General features: G+C 47.3%; 1 protein-coding gene across 7 annotated transcripts in view; it reads right to left on the bottom strand.

The window, feature by feature from the left end:
- Window positions 1-22,370, bottom strand: part of SGSM1 (small G protein signaling modulator 1) — a 175,996-nt gene that overhangs the window by 16,994 nt on the left and 136,632 nt on the right. For 4 of the 7 annotated variants that reach the window (XM_082354435.1, XM_082354436.1, XM_082354439.1 and 1 more), the window contains 9 exons: window positions 22,132-22,295; window positions 21,812-21,944; window positions 17,023-17,187; window positions 15,014-15,152; window positions 12,490-12,554; window positions 10,465-10,610; window positions 6,908-7,036; window positions 1,764-1,946; window positions 440-508 (listed from right to left, as the gene is read on the bottom strand). In XM_082354435.1, the coding sequence (XP_082210561.1) occupies window positions 440-508; window positions 1,764-1,946; window positions 6,908-7,036; window positions 10,465-10,610; window positions 12,490-12,554; window positions 15,014-15,152; window positions 17,023-17,187; window positions 21,812-21,944; window positions 22,132-22,295 (1,193 nt within the window). The remainder of the gene's footprint in view (window positions 1-439; window positions 509-1,763; window positions 1,947-6,907; window positions 7,037-10,464; window positions 10,611-12,489; window positions 12,555-15,013; window positions 15,153-17,022; window positions 17,188-21,811; window positions 21,945-22,131; window positions 22,296-22,370) is intronic. The other 3 variants (XM_082354437.1, XM_082354438.1, XM_082354441.1) reach the window with 1 other exon arrangement.

Below are 22,370 nucleotides of genomic sequence, written 5' to 3'. Positions count from 1 at the left end.
TGTGTTAACATTTCTTTGCACTGAACGAAATCAAAGGCTGTTGAACAATACATCTGATGGTATTTATTTAGAAATTTTAAAAGATTACTAAACATCGCAATATATTACATACTGTCTATATATTTCTGTGTATGTAAAGGCATACAGAAGGGTCTGGAAGGATACACAGCAAATTGAAGATAGCAATGTTATTTCTAGGGAGGGCATGTGGGGCTTAGGGATGGTCAAAGCCAAATTTAGTTTTCTCTGTAATATTTTAATTTTTTTAACAGGCAAAAGAGATTCATGTATTACTCGTGTAGGTAAAACTTCAATTTTTAATGCTAGCATAAAAAGCTAAAACAGATCAACCATGAGTGACCTGTATATGAGGGACCTCCAGTCTGGTTATTCCAGGTTGGAGGGAGGGGGATGGGGGGCGGGGCCTCCGGGAGGTCACCTGTGTGCTGCTGCTGGAGTCGCTCTGCAGGCGGATGTTCTGGCGGCCCGAACTGCAGCTCTGGGAGGACTGAGAGAAAAAGGGGCAGGACGGAGTGTGGGTGAGGCTGCATCCAGGCTCAGGGTCCCCACATTGAGCTCAGGAGGGGCTGCTGGGCTGGAAGTCACTAAGTGTGGTCTTATCTCTACTCCTGACTCAGGCAAGTCCCTTCTCAGGGCCTCAGCTTTCTATCTATCGAATAAAAGTGGGGCGGCGGCTCACTCCCTGCTCCCTGGAGCCTCCTTGGAGGCCACACCAGCCACTGGACCTCCACCTCCCACCCACAACCAGAGAACCCCACCTTTAACTGCTCTGCTCTTGAGACTTCCAACTAGTATTTTAGTTCAACTCAAAGGACTGGTTGTATGCATGTCTGTTTTCTACTCCTTCCCTGTATACATGCTTTTTGCCCTATAACTTCTAGTTTCTGTCTACCCTGCTAAGCTTGGCCAAGTGACCTGCTTTGGCCAGTGGGGTGTTAGCAAACTCGACAGGGCAAACACATAAAAAATGCTTGTGCATTTCTGCTTTCTCTCTTTAAGATCTGCTTTCACTGTGAGAACATGGCCAGGCTAGCCTGCTGGAGGATGAGACGTGAGGAGCAGGGCCGAGTCACCCCAGATATGTGAGAGCCCAGCGAAGATCAACAAACCTTTTAGCTGAGCAGAACTGCCCGGCTGACCCACAGACTCATGAGTAAAAAATATATGTTTACTCTTGGACTCATCACTGGCTTTTGGGGGTTGTTTGTTACACAGTATTAGTGTGGCAATTGATGACGGATTTATCACTGGTGAAGGGAACTGACTTTCTTTTCATCCCCTGCTTTGGGATGCTAAACTGGAGATTCTATCAGGACAGATATGTCTGACCTGGTCACTGGAGCATTCTTGACATTCCAGGACATTCCTGACAGTACCTGGCACATAGTAGGTACTCAACAGCATTTGCTGAACAAATGAAAGTCTAACACTGTGCTGGGCACTTTATTTATACTAGCTTGTTTGAGTTGCACACAAATCTCCCCTGTACAAATGATCATTCCCACTTCATAGATGAGGAAACTGAGGCCCAGAAGTAAAGGCGCTTGTCTGAGCCCCAGAGCTAAGAAATGAAGGGGCTGGAGTTTGAAGTCAGGTCTGTCTGACTCCAAAGTCACCTTCCACCCAAAAGCCAGGGGTGAGACTCTGTCCCAAGGCCCCAAACACCCAGGCCTCACCCTTCCTACAACAGCCTGATGGAGCAGAGCCCCGCCCCCGGCTCCCTGAGGGGAGCCACCCATCACCTCATTGCTGATGGTGGAGTCCCGGTGCATCATCCGGTGCAGGTGGCTGTCCAGGCTGGCCCCCGAAGAGCATTTGGCCAGGGCGGCCGCGTGGGATTCCCGCTCCCTCTGCCGCACAATCGCCTCACAGCCCAGCCACTCGGACATGGTCTGCGCGTAGCAGGCATGCATCTGCTCGTCCACCTGCCAGGGCAGATGCACGGTCACCTGGAATGCTGGGATCCCAGGGGACAACCAACCCAACCCAGAAGATGGTAGCTCTGACCTGGGACCCTGAGCCCTAGAAACACCCATCCAACATTCATGGAGTTAACATCCATCAGACATTAACTGAACACCTACTATGTGCCAGGCACTGGCTAGGCCCTGGGGATACACAAAAGTGAGCAAGGCAACTCCTTTCTTTCCATTTTTCCCTCCTTCCTTCCTATTTTCCTTCTTTTATTCATTCATTCATTCATTCATACACTTATTCAAATATTTGTTGACAACCTACTCTGTGCCAGGCAGTATACTAAGCCTCGGGGATACTAAAGTGAGCAGACTGTTTCTTTCCTTCTTTATTACCTTCTTTTCCTCTTTCCTACTTCATTCATTCTTTCATTCATTCACTTGTTCATCTAAGTTGGTAAGTACCTACTATGTGCTAGGCACCAACCTAGGCATACGAAACACAAGATGAGCAAGATGCCTCCTTTGTCCATTCCTCCAGTCACTCAACGCATTTACCAAGGGCCTCCCAGGTGCCCAGCATGGGGGTAGATGCTGAGAACACAAAGATGAATAAAAGTGACCCTTTCCCTTACTTACAGCAATGGCTTTAGAGAAGGGCCACAGGTTTCTAGTGTTTCCCTTGTGGGATTTCAGCAGAGAAGATCGGAGCTTACTTCATTTCTGTGTTGCACAGCCCAGGTAACTGAGGTTCTGAATCTGCCAGACCTCTGGGCACAAGTGGGGCAGACAAGCTGATGAAAGGGTGTGAGGGGGCAGGAAGGAGAAGAGGGAGGGCAGGGAGCCTGCCCCGGGCCAGGGTTGGGGGGGGGGGCGGGCATCCTTTAGCTAGTCAGGGCTTCCAGAGAGAGGCTCCGGGTCCACCCTGCCCAAGCCTGTCATGGGCAGCTCCCTCCCACTGACCTCCCGAAGACTCATCCAAGCCCATCTCCCTGTTCCCACTGCCATCCTAGGCTAGGCTTCCAGGACCCCTCACCCAGATGACCTTCCTTCCTGGTGCCTGCTTGTCCCAGGTGGCCCCTCCTGCCCATCTCCCACTCGGCAGTCTTCCTCGTGTTTCCTCTCCAGCCCTGCCTCTCACTGCTGCCCCCACCCCCTCGTCCTTCACTTCCCAGCTACCCACGTCTGCACGCCCTTCCGCCTCTCCCCACACAAATGCACACAGACACACACACATCGCATCATGCAGGCATCTCTCTTCCTAGAAGCCCTTCCTCAGTCTCCTCGCCTGGAAAGCAACCTTTTCAAAGAATTCAGGTAGGCTTCTGCCCGGTGGAGGTGCCTCCTCCATGCTCTTAAAGCCCCTGCGTTTGCCTCCATCTGATTTTGCATGAACCCCCCTAAACTGGCAAAGACCTTATCTAATGCACCTCTGGGTTCCCAGTCCCGAGCACGGGGCCTGCCACACCGGAATCCTCATGCTGGTCCTGAGATCAGTTTAGACAGTTCACAGCACAGCCTCAGCATATGGAACCACAGTGTGAGAAAGTCTCCATATTCAACTTTTCTGATGACGAGGAAGGCCAGTCTGGCACTACTGTGTCTTTAATCCATCCTTAATACTTTATAATCTCCCTTCATAACAAAGAGAGAGAGGCCTCAGGCAGCCTGTGACATCTAGGTAGAACTGAATTATATCATTTTGTCACATTCTATTTATTTTTGAAGTTTCCTTCTCTTTTGGCAAGCCATATTGGTTTTCCATTGACGGTAGGGATATAAAATGCCTTTTTAAGTAAGTTATATAAATTTTTAAGTGAATCAATTCAAAGACAAATACTTAGTAAATCATAGCACAGATGGTACACAGACATGGAGTGTAAAATATCAGTGGGTTTTGAAAGCTCAGTATGAATAAAAGAATGTAAAATATCTCACTAATAATTTTTATATTGATTAGATGCTGAAATGGTAATATACTGGATATACTGGGTTAAATAAAATATGTTATTAAAATTAATTTCACCCTGATAAAATGACATAGAACCACACACACACACACACACACACACACACACACACACAGAGGAGCGGATGCAAAAACTAATGAAATCCTAGGTTGTACTGTACCAACGTTAATGCGCTGTTTTTTTGTTTTTTGGGTTTTTTTTAGCTGCGAGGCCTTTGGGATCTTGGTTCCCTGACCAGGGATCGAACCCAGGGCCCCAGCAGTGAGAGTGCCGAGTCCTTACCACTGGACTGCCAGGGAATTTCATTAGTATGCTGGTTTTGATAATACACTATACATAATAGTTCTATAAGATGCTTCCATCGCGGGAAGTGGGGTGATGGGTACCTAGGACCTCTGCATCACAACTTTTGCAACTTGGCGTGAACTTAAAATTATGTTAAAATTAAAACTTTAAAAATATTAATTGTATCTGTTTCTTTTTACTTTTTAAAATGTAACTACTAAGACATTTAAAATTCCATATGTGCTACAGTAATGAAGACAGTATGGTATTACCTGAAGATTACTAATTATAGTGTGGCATTAGATCAAAGGCACAGAATAGAGAACACAGAAATAGACACCACTCTAATAAGCCCCACTGATTTTTTTCTCCTTCACTTTTTTTTATATTGAGGTATAGTTGATTCACAATATTACATAAGTTTCAGGTGTACAACACAGTGATTCACAATTTTTAAAGGTTATACTCCATTTATAGTTATTATAAAATATTGGCTATATTCCCTGTGCTGTACAATATATCCTTGTAGCTTATTTATTTTATACATAGTAGTTTGTACCTCTTAATCCCCACCTCTATCTTGCCCCTCCCCTCTTCCCTCTTCCCACTGATAAAAACTAGTTTGTTCCCTATATCTGTGAGTCTCTTTCTTTTTTGTTACATTCACTAGTTTGCTTTATTTTTTAGATTCCAAGTATAAGTGGTAACATACAGTATTAGTCTTTCTCTGCCTGACATTTCACTAAGCATAATACCCTCCAAGTTCACCCATGTTGTTGCAAATGTATGCCCAAATGATTTTTCACAAAGATGCAGAAGCAGTTCAATGGAGGAAGGACAGCCTTTTCAACAAATGGTGCTGAAGCAATTGGACATCCAGAGGCAAAAACCAAACCAAACCAAACAAACGAACAAAAACTCTTGACTTAAATGACACACCATATCCAAAAATGAACTCAAAATGGATCATGGACATTTTAGGAAAAAATAGGAGAAAAAACCTTCAGGATTTGGGGCTAAGCAAAAAATTATTAGACTTGACACCAGAAGCACAATCCATCAGAGGGAAAATTGATACACTGAACCTCCTCAAAAATCTAAAAATTTGTTCGCAAAAGACCCTGTTAAGAAGACAAAAAGACAAGGTACAGACTGGGAGAAAATATTTGCAAATGACATATATGACAAAGAATTAATATCTAGAGCATAAAAAGAACTCCCAAACTCAACCATAAAAAAATGAAACAATTCAACAAGAAAATGAACAGAAGCCATGATCTGACATTTCACTGAAGATTCACAGATGGCAAGTGAGCACGTGAAAAGATGTTCAATATCACTAGTCAATTGGGAAATGCAAATTAAAACCACAATGAAATACCATGTACACAGTAGTTTGAGTGGCTAACATAAAAAATAGTGATAACACTAAACCCTGGTGAGGATGCAGGTGTGGATCACTCCTACAGTGCTAGCGGGAAGATAAAATGGTACAGCCACTGCAGAAGTTTGGCAGTTTCTTATAAAACAAAACAAAGTGTGAACTACCATCAGGCCCAGCAACTGCATTCGAGCATTTATTCCACCCTATGCTCACATGGAAATCTGTATATGAAGGTTCACTGCAGCTTTATTTGTAATCACCAAAAAACCGGAAACAACCTGCTTATCCATCAACAGTTGGAGTTAAACTGTGGTGCATCCATACTGTGGAACACTACTCAGCCGTATAAAGGAATCAAGAATAGATACGCGCAGCAACTTAGATGAATCGCTACAGATTTACACTGAGTGGAAAAAGTCAATCCCCAAAGGTTATACACTGTACGATTCCATTTCTACAACATTCTTGAAATGACAAAGTTATAGAAATAGAGAACAGATCAGTGGTTGCCAGGGGTTAGGGATGGGAGTGAGTGGGAGGGAGGGAGGTTTGGCTGTAAAAGGACATGAGGACCCTCGTAGCACTGGAAATGTTCAGTATGTTGATTGTGGTGGTGATACACAAACCCACACGTGATAAAATTGTAGAGAACTAAACAGACACACACACGAGTACAAGTAAAATGGGAAGTCTGATTAAGATTGAGATATATATATATATATATATATATATATATATATATATATATATATATATACACACACACATATGTATAAGGATATATTATACAGCACAGGGAATATGGCCAATATTTTATAATAACTATAAATGGAGTATAATCTATAAAAATTTTGAATCACTATGTTGAACACCTGAAACTAATATAATATTGCAAATAAACTATATCTCAATTAAAAAATATACATATTTATTGTAAACAAAAAAGAAATGCAATAAAATATGGACTTTAATGTAAAAATAAAGATTCATACATTGCCAGTATATCTATGTCAATGTCAATACCCTGGCTGTGATATTATAGTTTTGCAAGAAGTTACCACTGGGGGAAGTTGGATAAAGGATGAGATATCTCTGCATTATTTCTTACAAGTGTATGTGAATCTATCATTACCTCAAAATGAAAAGGTATTCAGAAAAATGACATCTGTGGCATGTGTTGTGTTTCTATTGGACTGCGCTGCCCCCAAGCTTCCTGACTCCCCAACATCTCCCTGCCCCACCTTGGTCCACCCTGGGACCAGAGCTCTCCCAGCCCCACAGTACCTGGCTCTTCTTGCTGCCAAAGACCCCACTGCCCATCAGGGGTAACCAACCTCCTTCCTTTCTGTTTCTGTCATCCCAAACTGGTAGTGGCCCAGGAGGAAGGGCCACACGGCTTTGCGGATCTCTGGCTGGATGCCCCCGTAGTAGATGAGACGCAGCAGCTCCTGCTCCTCGTAACTCTGTGGTAGGTGGGGGGAAACAAAGGATTTGGTCAACAGGAAACCGGGGGATGGACTCTGTGACCAAGCAGTCCCGCTTCTCAGACCTAGCCCTCAGTGATCATGTTGTGAACAAGCAAAGCCACATGGGCCCAGATATCCATCGCGGCATCATACAATAAAGCAAAAGCCCAGGAACCCCCATAACTGCCCACCAATGGGGGAATGCTGCATCCCTATGTGGGAATACCACACAGAGAGTAACAGGGCAGCAGGCGCATTTATGAGAACCTACATAAAAGGACGTTCAGTGTATGTTGTTGAGTGTAAAAAATAAGATGCAGAATAGGTCAAGGGTGAACCCATTTTTGTAAAAAACAAAAGCAAAACCCAAAGGTCAGAATATAATGAATTAACATTTCTACTTAATTTTTAGTCAATTTTGTGTACTGTGCTTATTGGGGAATATTATCTTGGAGTTATTAATCTTGACTCAGCACTAAGAAAATTGTTTTAAAGCGAATTAAACTGAAAAGGAACCATTTCCAGCTGATTCTTCGTACACTAATAGCTTTTGTGCACACAAGAATGACTTTAGCAACTGTTTGCTGTACTGTGGAATAGATTTGTCCTCTTTCTTTTCTAAAATTCATTTTCAGGCAAAGGCTTTGCAGATACAATTTGTCAAGCAGTCGCGCTGGGGGACCAGAGTGTCCTATCTGTGTGTCTGTGTGTGTGTGTGTGTGTGTGTAAAGTGCCAATGACTGCCGGAAGGCTACCCTGAAGGGCACTAGGGTCCTGTTTCCTCCCACCTCTTTACTTCACATTCTAAAATTAAAAGCATGTTTCACTTCTTAACACTAGTCTTAAATGTACCCAACCACAGTGGCAAAACCAGCCATTTTGTTCCTGTTAGGAATTTTTATTCATATTGTATTGACAGCCTTGTCAACGCTGTATAAAAATTAGGGAGCTATTTGGGGCTGAGGCTGTGAACGCTTCATCGAAAATCTGTGTTCTCTTCTCCCAGAGTCCATAGCTGGACTCCATTTCCCAGCCTCCCTTGCAGGTAGGTGTGGCCATGTGACTGGTTTCTGGCCAAAAGGATGTAAGAGGAAGTGATGTAATCCATTTTCAAGCCAGGGCTTTGAAGAAGCAGGTGTACTCCCTTCACACTTTCCATTTCCCCTCTGCTGGCTGGAAGCAGATGACCACAAGGCCCCAGAGGATGGTGGGGCCACAAGACTGAAAGACCCCGGACCCTCTAGAGGGAGGAGAGATGCCCACTCACCAGGAATGCCCACCCAGGACTGTTAAGTGAGCAATAAATACACCTCTGTGGTGTCAAGCAACTAAAACAGCGGGGACTATGTGTTACTGCAGCCCAGTCCACCCTGACACAATGATGCAACCAAGCAGATTGTGAAAGGGTTGCAGGAGTGTTAGATGAAAAATATTCATTTTTGACTATTTATTGTTTCAGCCAATTTGTCCTTAGGATACTGCCTCCCAAACTGGGGAGATCGCGCGGAGCATTTGGGGAACTTTCTTTTCTTTTCTTTTTTTTTTTTTGGCCGCAACACGCAGCCCATGGGATCTTAGTTCCCTGACCAGGCATCGAACCCGGGCCTTTGGCAATGAAAGCACGGAGTCCGAATCACTGGACTGCCAGGGAATTCCCTGGGGAAGGGGAACTTTCAAAATATAAATTCTTGGGCTCCACTCTCAGAGGTGCTCAATCAGTAAAGCTGGAGTGGAGCCCAGAAGTCTATAAATCTTTCGAATTCCTCAGGAAATGTGCACTCACTCTCACAGACTGCCAGGGATTATGAACACTATAACCTTTCAAGAAAGGTAAGCTGGCATATCTAATTAAATTTAAAATGGACATCAAACAGTTACATTTCTAGGACTCTACCCTCGAAATAAGAGAACTAGTACAGAAAGGTATATGCTTATAAAGATGTTGACTGCAGCATTGTTTGAAATAATTAAAAAAAAGAAAAAGGAACAGCCCAGATGTCCATCATTAGAGGAAGATTTGACTAAATTATGGTCCACCCATATATAAGGTGCTAAGGTTCTAACATGTAATATTTTACTTAGAGATCTGAAAGATGTCTTTGATATAAAAGCAAGTTGGTCACTTAAAATACAAATATAATGTTACCTCATTAAAAAAATGTTTCAGCTATATCTATATAGACATATCTGTGGATGTATAAGTATGGGAAATGTATAGCAGGGTCTACACCAAACTGATACTATTTATTAATTCAGGGGATCAGAACTAGGGGGGTGCAGCAGAGAGATGATATTTAAAAACTTTTAAAAAATTCTGTACACCTGTGTTCTTCATTCTTTGAATTGTTACAGTAAGAAGGCATTCCTCCTGTAATTTAGAAAAACAACTATTTCCGGCAAAAAAAGAAAACCACCCTTCTGCTTGTCCAGGTTTGGGAATCAGTTTGTTTTTCCCACTGAGTCCCCTGGCATCCTCAGATTAATACACAGAATAGCACCCTCCCCCAACGTGGGGAAGCCAGGCTGAGCCAGGTGCTCACCAGCTTGGCCCTCCCCAGGGAGGAGGGATGCAGCTGACGGAGCCACCACATTCACCCAGCGTGGAGGAAATGGGTATCTCCTCTGAGAGCCTGCACTTGGCAGCAAACCAGTATTTCTTAGAGTGGATTCTGCCTTCCACCATAGGTGGTACTTTTCCAACAAAGGTCCCTGCGGCCACATACATTGGAAGGAACGTTCCATATGCTCTCCCACACTCCCCCAATTTCCTGAGCGTGACAAGTATATCAGCATAGCCAAGGCTCTGACAAGTCCTGCAGGGTACAGAAAGCTGTTTAAGCTTGTTTCCCAAATTATTTCTCCATGAAACTTTTTTCACACATAAACATTTCCCTTCCAGGAATATTTGTATTCTAATAAGAAAATCTTAGAAATCTATCTCCAGGCGAAATAGCTAAGGGTAGAATTCTCGAGCCCTAAGACAAAGATGAGAGAAAAGGGTTTCATGCAGTGGTGGGTTTCCTTGGTCCAGCTGCCTCCCTCTAACTTAGCTACTCTCATCATTCTAAGTAGCCAACTGGACTGTAAATTCCTCTGGCCGGGAAGTCACAGCATATCATACAGGACTGAGCATACAGCTGATGCTTAATAAATGCTTACTGACTGACTCATTCTTTACTCCTTCCAGGCAAACATATGTATTTTCCACCCTCCCTGATCCTCACCCCAATGGGCAGAAGCGGGCTATGGGTGTTGGAACTCTCGAGGAGGGGACCTTCAGTTTGTGTATGGAGAGCCCAAGGATGTCACAACACCTGAGTCCCCACGCAGGTGGGTCTATTCCTCAGATGATAGGAGGTCCCCCCATAGTCTCTGTCCCCCCACAGTCTCTGCCGCACGGCAGGCCGAGCCCGGCCAACCCTTACTGTGCTGTCCTGCAGGTACTGCTCCCAGATCTCGGCCGTCAGCCCGTGTCCAGCATCGCAGGGCAAGTCCGGGGACACGATCATGTGATTGACCAGGGCTGACAGGTGGGTCCTCACAGTGGACAGGTGTCTGCAGTAGGCGAGCCCTGCCGGGGAGGGAGGAAAAGTGTCATTGTCCACCATCCAACACCCCCTGCCTTGTCTCACGGAGGCTCCAAAGTACTGTCCTACTCGCAATCTGATTGAACCCTCGTGACCAGCAAATTGTCATCATCCCCCTTTTCCAGATAAGGAAGGTGAGGCTCGGAGGGGCAAAGTCACTTGCTGGCTTAACTGCTTAACAGCCCTGTGACCCTGGGGAAGTCATGTCACCTTTCTCAGCCTCAGCACCTCCTCCACTGGAAACCAAGGCATTTAGTTCACAGGCTGGAGGCAGGAAGAGGCCAGTGACTCCACGGGCTCGCTGTGCCCTGGGGTGCCTCCAATCCACACCAAGAGAAAGAGAATGGGAGAGAGGGGGATGACTCGTTCAAACTGCAGCTGGACAAAGAAGGCCCTGGCCAGTCAGTAGCTGGGGAGATGCTGAGGGCACTGGTTTGCTTTCAAAGATGGCCCTGGCCCTTCGAGCAATTCCCACCAACTTGCCCCCCTTCATCTGCTCCACCCTGGGTGCCGGGTCCACAGGAAGCACTCAGCCGGTGCTGGCCTATGTGCGCTTTGACCAAGCCCGTTCCTTCTGGCTACTGACCCCCAACTCATCCTCGAGTCCCAGAGAGGACCCTGGACCATCTGGAGCCTGAGGACTCACCCCTACCAACAACAGGGGTAATCATGATGATTACGATGAGGATGATACGATAGCTAACACTTATATAGCACACTCTGTTCCAGGGAGCTGTTCCCAGAGCTTACGTAACTTAGTTGATTCTCACTACAACCCTATGAAGCAGGTACTCTTACTACGCCCATCTTATAGGTGGGGAAACTGAGGCACAGTCTGCGTGCATCACTTGCCCAGGTCACGTTGCTAGGTGTTGAGTTGGGATTTGAATGCAGACTGTCTGGCTCCAGAACCTGGGCTCTCAACCACCATCAGGGAGGAGCCACACCATGTGATGACATCAAGACCCATCTCGACCCCCAACCCTTCTACCAGGAAGCTCTTCCATTGTGGTTCCATAAATACTCACCCAATGCCTTCTCCACGCCAGGCCCTGCGTTAGGCACTAGGGATGGGTAGTAACAGAACAGGCAAAGACCTTGATCTTGGGGAGCTCATGCTTTTCCTGTTTCTCCAGACCGATACGACCTGCACTGTTTTTTTGCAGGCCCAAGCAGGATGTACTAACACTTTCCTAGAATCCCTGAAAATATACACATTTTATCTTCCCCATCTAGGCTGTGAGGCAGGGGAAATAAAACCTGCTAAGAATCAAAATAGCAGAGTGGAAAAAACAGAGGCTTTGCCACCAGGCAGGCCTGGGTTTGAGTCCCAGCTCTGTCGCTTATTAGCTGTGTGACCTTGGGCAAGTCACTTTGCCTCTCTGTGCCTCAGTTTCCTCATCTGTTAATTGGAAATAATCAGAGCACCTGTATTATGAATTTAGTTTTTAAGTTTTTGGGACGGGATCAGGCCATCTTACTCTTCTGCTTCTGCCTATAGGAGAAGGGGACTGACATTTACTGAGCACCGACTGCACGCAATGCCAGGTGCTAGGGGCTTTATACATGCTTTCCATTCAATCCTGAAAGCAAACCCTCTAAGGTGGGCACTGAAGATGCAATGGTGATTAAACCAAACCCCTTCCAGCAAATGTTCACTGCCTTCCCTTAGGACCAAGGGAGAAATTTTATGCCCAATCTGTAAATGAGGAAATTGAGGCTAAAAAAGGTTAATGTAACTTCACCAAAACTAGACACCTAGGAAATAGGAGTCAGGCTCCTTCCCCTGATATTGCTGGCATGCAGTAGGCACTGAATAAATGCTCCCTGGAGACCACAATGGCAAATAAGGCCAATACGCACATCCATAGAAGGCTCTGGAAAGAATCTGGTACTTCATATTGTCACAGAGAAGCTTCAAGGGAGCCCTGTAGGAAGGAAGGAAGGAAAAGGAAGACACTTAGTACAGATCCACACATAGCCCAGGTTTGCTGGAGAGGAGCATAACTCGTTATCTCTAGGGAGCAGATTAAAACCAGCCAGTCAAGTAGACTGGGGGTATTATTGTTTCTATCTACATAGCATCACTGCCCCTTCTTCTGCTATCAGCTTGGGAGTTACCTCCTCCCCAACTCTGTCCCTATGGTTTGGGTAGAGCTGATTCTACCCAGTACATGACTCAGCTTGGAGTTACAGTTATTGGGTCGGGGTGGGGTGGGGTGGGTCACATGATCCAACCTGGGCCAATGAAAATCAGCCCTGGAACTTTTGTTGGAACTACTAGAAAACAGACACTCTTTTCTCTGCTTGAGTTCCTAAGCCAGTGGGATGTAGGGCAGCAGCTGCTGGGATCCATTTTTCCTACTGCACAGGAAGGGCCAGCCTGAGAATGAAACCATCACAGACACAAGCAGAGCCAAGAGCCAAGGAAACAGACATCCCTCTATGGAGCATCTCGATCCAGCCATGCCTGAAGCCACCATACCTCTGGATGTCTCAGTTCTATCAACAGATTTTCATTTGCACCAGTTTGAAGTGGGTTTCTTTCACCAGCAGAAAGTGTTTTGACATCTTTTTATTTTTTGATTGGAGTGTGGTTGCTTTTCAATGTTGTGTTAGCCTCCACTGCACAACAAAATGAATCAGCCATACATATACAGCCATGTGTCTGACTTCTAAAGTGACCCAGCTGAACCAAAGTGGAGCCAGACTGCGATTCAGACTCTGGCTGACTGCAAAGGTAATGCCTCAGAGCTTCTCCTTGCATGGGAATTTGTGGGGGGACTGTTTTGGCTGAAAGAAGGCCTCAGAATTGATGGAGAAAACAGGACTGCTGAAGGTAGTGTTGTGCATTCTTGGACAAAACAGAGTGGAGGAATATTACACCCATTAAAAACCCAGCGAGACTGGGAAGGAAGCATGGCTGAAGTCCTCCAGTTATGCACATGGAGGCATTAAACATTAAAGTCACCCTCTTTGTGCCCTCAGGCTGGTGAGGCTTGGCTTCCTCGGGTTACATAAGGACAGCATCACACTGACAGCTGCCCCACAGTGGCCTTGGCTGTCTACAAGGTGGTGAGTTCCCTATCATTACAGATATGGGAGCAGATACTATGAGAGGTACTAGGTTAGAACAGCATTTGTCAATTGTCCATGGACCATTAGCCACAGAATCACTTGGGGTTTCTCCAGCATGTGGATTCCTAGGTCCTGCACAGACCTACTCAGTCAGGATCTCCAGTAAGTGGTCCAGGAAGCAGTATGTGATCTCCAAAGTGATTCTGATGCCTATGAAAATGTGAGAATCTCTGGTCATTTCAGTGCTTCTCAAGCTTAAAAGTACACACATGATCTTGGGACCTTGTTAAATGCAGATTCAGCTTCCGTAGGTCTGGGATGAAGGACAGAGAATCTGCTCAGGTGATGGTGCTGCTGGCCCAGAGACCACACCCTGAAAACCAGGAAGTACATGGCTTTATCTGATGCTGGCCCCCATTTACACGCCCATGACTGAAGACTGGACCACCCACTGGGACAGAGGCCCAGCAAGGAAAAGAGTTCCATTCTCCCAGGCCAGGCCAGGTGGGGTCAATGGGAAACATGACCAGTCTCAGGAATGGGCTGACTACTTCCAAGGAGACAAAGCCCTGTGGGCAAGGAGAGAGATGATCTGGGGATTTAACTTTATGCAATAAATTAAAAAGTGTCATTTATTGAACATCACCATGTGCCAGGTACACATGCTGGCCACTTTAAACCGTTATGTGATTTGTCCTTACAACAGCTACATAACATAAGCATTAGTATCCCCACTTGGTGGAAGAGCAAACTGAGGCATGTTTGGTTGTCATTAAGTAATATTTCTAGCTTCTGTCTTCCAGGAGCATGGTAGGACGCACTTCCTGGTCCCTTGTTGGTGGGGCCAATGAGGTGTGAGTGAAAATGGTAAGTGCTGCACTCGGGCTGGAGCATTTAACCACTGGTTAAACCCCATCCAGAGCTCCATTTCCCTCAGTCACCGTGATTCGCAATATTCAAGATGGTGGTGGCTCCATCTGCCAGGCCCTTTAATGTGGAGAAAGCAGAGCCCCCAGCTGACCCAGGATAGACACACAGCATGAATACGCACGATGGACAATCCTTTATTGTAAAGCCACTGAGATTTTAGGGTTGTTTGTTACAGCATCATAATCTTGTTTATCCTGATCGATATATGTAAGGAAGCTCCAACAGCTAGGACTTCACAAGGCTAGGATTTAACCCAGACATGGATGATTCTATAGCCTATGTTCACTCCTCTGAATTCAAGGCAAGGCAAGAAATGGGCATCCGCAAATCTTTGGTAAATCCTTCCGTTCCCTCCATCCACAGTCCAAGCCCCTCATACCTCTCATGGTTGCAGCCATTGGTTGAGCCACCATCAGCCGAGCCACTCTGTGAACAGGATGAGCAGGAAGATTTCCGTGGGCTGGGTTGCCATAGCGATGGCAGGTTGCTCACGGAGACATCCATCAGGTCCTGGGGGACTGTGGTGGGTAGAAGGGGCAGAGGAAGAGCCATGGTTAAGCCTATGTGGGTCACAGAAACCTCACCCCAAAGCAAGCAGCTCACCCCCAGACCAGCACAGGGATAGGGAAAGACCCTGAATGTCACAGCAGGAAACAGCGACCCCAAACCAGGTCCTTGAGCCCATCCGAGCCAATGAAAGCCACCACCAAGATTTCGGGCCCCCAGCAGATGGGCAGAGCCGATGAAAGCTGAAGAGACAGGAGAACAGACAGAAAGAGATCAGAGGCAAGGAAACATGCCCAATCCCCGAGCAGGAGGCCAAGCCTCACCATGTTGTCATTCAGCTGTCCTCATAGCAGGCTGGCAGGAAGGAAGGGGAGCCTGCTGGGGACTTCTGGGGAAGGCTGATGGCCTCGAGTCCCCAGAGGTAGGTCTCAAGGGGAGCTCCTGGTGATGAGATGTAAGGAAGCCTGACTCAACAGGTGAGGCAGGGCACCCAACAGCAAGGGGACCCAGTGGAGTCCCCACTGATGAGGGTGCCCGCACTGTCCATGGCCCTGGGCCTGTAGCTGCTCTACCAACAGAGCCTCAGATAGGTTGGCAACCCCCCAGAATCATGTGAGGGGGCACGTTAAAAAGCCATATGCCTGTATCCCACCCCTGACCTACTGAATTAAAGTCTCCTGGAGATACAGCCATCGAGTCTGTGTTTCAGAAACAGTTTTGAGGTAGCAGCCACATTGGAGAACCAAGAGGGCACAAATGATCTCCTAACTCTTGGACACTGGTGGTTCCTGATCAATTGCTCCCAAGGATATAGCACTTATAGTTTCCCTTACTGTTTTCTTTCCCAGCTCCATGGAAAACGCAGCATCTGCAATGCTGCAGAACAAACACACCGGTGACCCAGGCATTAGAATTTCTACAGTTCATTTCCTGGCCTCTTGGTGCAAAAAAGTTGTTTTCTCTAGGACAGGGCTTGGTAAATATTTTCTGTAAAGGGCCAGGTAGAAAATATTTTAGGGTTTGCAAGCCACTATCATAACCACTTGACTCTGCTGTTGTAATGCAAAAGCAGCCAAAAACGAAAGGCAAACAAATGAACATGGGTATGTTCTAATGAAACTTCATTTGTGGACACTATAATGTGAATTTCATATCATTTTCACATGTCACAAAATATTATTCTTCTTTTGATTTTTTTTCGATTATTTAAAAATGTAAACACCATTCTTAGTTCATGAGCTATACAGAATGAGACTGGATTTGGCTTGTGGGCCATAGTCTGCCAAACTCTGCTCTAGGAAATTAAGAGGGGTACTCATTTGCCCCATGAGCCATGCCTCCTCCAGGATGACTGGTAATACCTGGCCTCTTCCCTTGGGCTCTAAGGGGAGGGGGAGCTGTGGATCCGGCCCCCCGAGTCACCACAGATCCGTAGCTGACAGCGTCTGCCCCCAGGCACTGACAGAATAGAAAGCTGCCTACAGAATGAGGTTCTTGAGGCCACCAAAAGTGGCTTGTTGCCCTACTCCTCCCCATAGACTCACCAATGAGCTGGCCAAGAAAGACCAGTAAGCCCCTGTAAAATGTTCTAGAAAAAGTCCCAGTTCTCAGCCAATCTCAGGGAAGCACTGCTCAGTTTCACAGAGATGTGGCAAGCGTGCCTCCACCCCCAGCCTCTCACACCCTGCAGACATCATCAATGGATCCCTCTGCTACAGAACCCGCAACACTCCAAGCCGCGTCCTGCAGCACGGAGGTAGGACAGTGTGAGGGCATCAATATATCTCCTGCCTCCACCTCCCCCGGGACCAAGACTCAAATGACAACATGGCAGAGGTGGCTGGCACCCAGCCCCAGGGGTGGGGGGAGCCCAGACATTACTGGGGGGCTGCGGCTTCTGGCTTGATGTGGGGAGGGTGGTGTCCCATTTGGTTTGCGCCCACCGACTGCCCCTGGCCACCACTAACGCGGACAGTCCCGCAGGAACCACCATCCAGGCAGGGCCCACGGAGACAGGGGAAGTGCCGCCCATGGCACTGGAAGCAACTTAAGAGACAAAATAAAAAGCCCTGGTGAGATGGAAGGTCTGCAGTTGCCGGAACACTGAAAAGGCGAGAAGAACCAATTCCCTGGGGCTTGAAACCCTCCCCTGTCCTGCTCCACTTAGTTCCCATGGATTGTGTTTGATCGGAGGAAGAAAGAATGCTGTTACCTATAAAGTGCCTACTATGTGCTGGGTGTACATCCCCTACTATATGCAGGGGATTGCCTTATCCCTAACGACCCTGTAAGGGATGCATTTTTTTTTTTCCTATTTTGCAGAAGAGAAAACTGAGGCTCAGAATGGTGACACAACTTACTCAAAGCCTCACCAGCTAGTCACTGGCCCAGCTGGTCTTTTTGACTAAAGTCCCCCCTTCTCTTCCCACTAAGAAGAGCTGTCACTTCCCGAGCTCAAGTCCTATCATTATCCCCTTTTACAGATTAGAAGACTGAGGCACAGAGAGTTCAAGCAGCATGCCCAAGACTACTCAGCTAATAAGTGGTGGAGCCGGGATTCCAACCTAGAGGATCAGACCCCGAGATCCTATTCATACTCTCTCAGCTGTTTTCCTACTGGCTGTTGTCTCTCCAAACCATCCTTGCCCTAGACCAGCGGTTCTCAACTGGGGTGATGTTGGCCTCCCAAGGGATACTTGGAGATGTCTGGAGACATTTTGTCATGACTTGGGAGTTAGCTGGATGTTACTAGCATCTAGTGGGTAGGGGATACTGCTCAACATCCTATATAAGACTCCTCCCTCCTCCACCCACAAACAATTATTCAGCCCAAAATGTCAACAGTGCCAAGGCTGAGAAACCCTGCACTGGGCAGGTGCTGTCCAATACAAATCCAATGCGAGGTACAAGCATAATTTAAAATTTCCTAGTAGCCACACTAAAAGGGTAAGAAGAAACAGATGAAATCAATCAACAATATGTGCTGTTAAACCCAATAAACTCCAAATGTTATCTTTTTTTGTTTTTTTTGGTCGCACGGCGTGGCACGTGGGATCTTAGTTCCCCGACCAGGGTTGACCAGGGGTTGAACCCGCAGCCCCTGCAGTGGAAGTGCAGAGTCTTAACCACTGGACCGCCAGGGAAGTCCCACCAAATGTTATCATTTTCACACAGAATCAATATAAAATTATTAATGAGATATTTTACATTTTTTTTCTTGGTACAAAATCTTCAAAATCCAGTGTGCATTGTACACTTACAATTTGGACTAGCCCCATTTCAAGTGCTCAGGACCATATGCGGCTCACGCCTCCCATACCAGACAGTACAGAGACCGTCTTGGTGACAGAGGGGTCTGGAAATGCCCTTCTCTGACTGTGAACCCACCTAAATGCTTGAGAACTTGTCTTTGCCTCCTCTGTGCACAAGAAGCAGGCACAGAACCAGGTGGTGGAGACAGGGGTGAGAAGACACGGAAAGGGAGTTTAGAACCATCTGTGGCCACATCTTCCCTCCCACAGGGGGAAACTCTTCTCTCTTATTATTTAAGGCAGGCATCTGTATACTTTTTCTGCAAAAGGCCAGACAGTAAATATTTTTGGCTTTGTGGGCCATGTAGTCTCTGCCCCAACTATTCAACTCTGCAGCTGTGGCTTTTCAAGGAGCCACAGACCATACGTAAATGGATGGGTGTGGCCGTGTTCCAATAAAACTTTATTTACAAAAACAAGCAGTGGGCTGAATTTGGCCCACAAGAAGGGGTTTGCTCATTTCAGATTTAGGCACTTCTTCAGAAAGGACTTTACAGGTCTTACAGATGAAAATCATAACATGATTGTTTTGTAAACTCTGCGAGGCTCAGGGTCCTGAGAAAATCAACCAAGGATGGGCGTCACCATTTCCATGTGGGCTGAACCTGACCTTGAGGATGAAGGGAGTGAAACCACAATGCCCTCCCCCACCCTCCCATCAAAACAATCTGCATGGAGTGGATGTAAGACGCACAAGCTCTGGAGCCAGACCACGTGGGTTCAAATGCCAGCCATGCCAAGGATTAGCTGGGCAACCCTGTACCAGTTTTTTAATCTTTCTGTGCCTCAGTTTCCTCCTTTGAACAAGGGGCGATGGTGATGACAATGGTACCTGCCCGGGAGGGCTGTGGTGAGCATTAAGTGAATTAAGACATGGAGAGAGCACAGAAGTGGGCTCGGCACACAGTGGCACTTAGTACATGAGACCCACCATTGCTCACAGGGCATCTGTCATATTAGGTGTGTGATGTATCATTGAGCTGACTTCTAGGAATATGATCCCAGGTGGGGACGACTGTTATCCCAGTTCTACAGATGAGGAAATGAGGCCTGGAGAGGGCCAGTCACTTGGCCACATTGCTGTGGCAGACTTGAAAGTAGTAATGTGTTCTTTTCTCTAAACCAGCAGTTCTCATCCGGGGGCAATTTGGCCCCCAGAGGACACTTGGCAGCGTCTGGAGACATTTCTGGTTGTCACAATGTGGTGCTGGTGGTGGGGGCATATTTACTACTTGGCACCTAGTGAGTGGAGACCAGGGATGCTGCTCAACATCCTACAGTGCATAGGACAGCCCCCAACCACAAAGGATTATTCCACCCGAAATGTCAGTGGTGCTAAGATCGAGAAGCCCTGTTCTAAATACACTGTCTTGGTTGGGGTTTCCTTGAGGGCAGATAAGGATTCAAGTGCAAGTTGGGAGATGTTCCCAAGAAGCACAGGTAGGGGAGAAGTGAAAGGACACAGGAGGGGAAGGGCGAAGAGGGTAACGAGCTGGTCACCGCATCAGTTACCATCATGGGCAGCTGGCCCTTGATCTCATGGGGGACCTCTAGGACATGTGCAGAACACACATTTCAGAGTGTTCTCACCTGAGGGGTGAGGGAGCTGGGGCATTTATACACCAGATCCTACCGGGCATTGGCTGAGGGCTGCTCCAGGGAGGCACTGATTGTAATCCACCCCACCCACCCACCAGGGCAGAAGGAACCCTGGTGGCTGGAGAAACCCTTAGGCAAAGAGACACTAAGGCTGGCAGCTGGCAGTGGAGCTGCCTGCACAGAGGGTGTGGGTGGGTGCAGCTAGCATCTGTTTCCCTGGCACATGCAGGGCCACGACAGGCTAACGTGGATATTCCCCAAATAAGTAAGACATTCAGCACCCAGCCTGGCTCCCAGCAAGAGACTACAAATTGTTTGTTGGATGAGGCCCTGTGGAGAGAGCTGCCTGGGAAGGCAGCCACAGGGCACTGGCCCCTCTGATAAATCAGCTCTCGGGGTCGGGGGGGAGGGCGTGCGCCATGTGAGCCGTGGTCCTGCAGAGAGGCTAGGAGGGCTTCAGACCCTGATACTGGGTGGCAACGGATGTGGCAATACACTTCAGGACACTCCATGGCTCTTAAAGACATGGGAACATGAGGCTTTGCTCCTAACTGAATACATGTGAAAACACAGGCTAACCCAAGCAACATAAGACCTTACCACCAAGCCTGACCACATCCCAGCTCTGACAGCAGTGGCTGTGAACTGGAGCATTAAGCAGCCTGGCACGATTAGTCCAACCTCGCCAGGGAGGGTGTCTGCTTTCAAAAGAGCCTCTCACTGCCCAGCGTGGTCACTTAAGCAAAGGGAATCTCAGAGCCATTATCCATCAAATGGGAACAGGGCTGCAGAGGGTTAAATATTTAAAATAAGGTTTATAGAAAGAGCCTGTAACTTATTATTGATTTAACAGACATCCACACAGTGCTGAACAAATGCCAGGCCTCCTTCTGAGAACTTTTCAAATATTAATTCATTTAATCGTCACCACAGCCCTCTGGTAATGATGATCTTCATAGCAACAGTTTCCATTCACTAAGCATCTATTTCATGGCAGTCACCATGCAAACTGTAGCACATATGTTATAATCTTGTGTGCCAGTGCCCAGGGCTTCCCTTCCCCTCTGCTGGCTTTTATTTATTTATTTGTTTGTTTGTTTTTATTTATGGCCGCGTTGCGCGGCTTGCTTTATCTTAGTTCCCCGACTAGGGATTGAACCCACGCCCTCAGCAGTGAAAATGCAGAGTCCTAACCACTGGACCACCAGGAAATTCCTCCCCTCTGCTGTCTTGACAACCATTTATTGAGGGCCTACTGTATGCGAGGCCTCATTCTATGGGCATTACATTGACCAGCTTATTATCTCATTGAATCCTTACAACAATATATTGAAGTAAAATAATAATAACAACATAATAGCATGTGAGTGTTCTTTCTGTGCCAAGTGCTTTATCTCATTTGATCCTCGCAAGAGTCCCATGAAATAGGTGCTATGAACATCCCCATTTTACAGATGAGGAAACCAAGGCACAGAGGGGTGAAGTGACTTGCCCAAGTTCAACCAGGATTCCAGAGCCCATATCACTGCTGCTACCCCATGCCACCTTGTGCCCATGGACATCTTTATTAGCTAAGTAGAGAGTGCTTATTTGTTTTCATTTGGGGGAAAGCAAGGCTGCCAAGATCTCAACTTCCTGATTCCTGGTCCCCCTGCTGGCCCCAGAATCCACATCTTTTGTCCTCTAGTTCCACATGGCTGAAGTCAATTTCAGGACCAGCTAACAGGTGGATCCCTGGGCCCAGGGCCAGGGCAGCTTACCGAATTCGGACTGCATGCCAGGGTAGATGATCCTGAACACATAATCTGTGGCCTCCTCATCTTCCTTGTCTGAAGACGTGGACTCGGACGAACCCTGAGGGCTTCGCTTGCGCAGTTTGGGAAATACTTTGCCCTGAAAGAACACATCCCAGCGCATGGTCCCTGGGACTCACCTGTCTCCACAACCTGCACAGCCCGAGGGTCTCTGCGGGGCGTGCAAGAGCCCACACAGCCACGTAAGGGCCCGTGGGCAAGAACAGCCAGCCACTCCCCATGGCTGACACTACCCCAGCCTCCCTGGGGCTCCCACGATCACTCACCTTCCCCCGCTGAGACCAGAGTGGCGGGTCCAGCTGCCCGTGAGGAAGCAGCCCATTCTCCAGGCACGAGAGGAACTGCAGGAGGTGACCTCCCTTGGGGAAGCGGAATGGCGGCCTCTGGATCCCGTCCTGGCTGACCAACACCACTGTCCCACCGCTGTCCACTGCCACCGCGACCCGGCCAGAGGAGACCCAGCAGGAAGTCACTATGAGACGTGGTGATGGGCCCCTCCCAGGCA

Source organism: Balaenoptera borealis, assembly GCF_965194805.1.
Source record: "Balaenoptera borealis genome assembly, chromosome: 14".
NCBI lineage: Eukaryota > Metazoa > Chordata > Mammalia > Artiodactyla > Balaenopteridae > Balaenoptera > Balaenoptera borealis.
The sequence above is the reverse complement of the archived record's forward strand: the minus strand, read 5'-3'. Positions and strand labels throughout refer to the sequence as shown.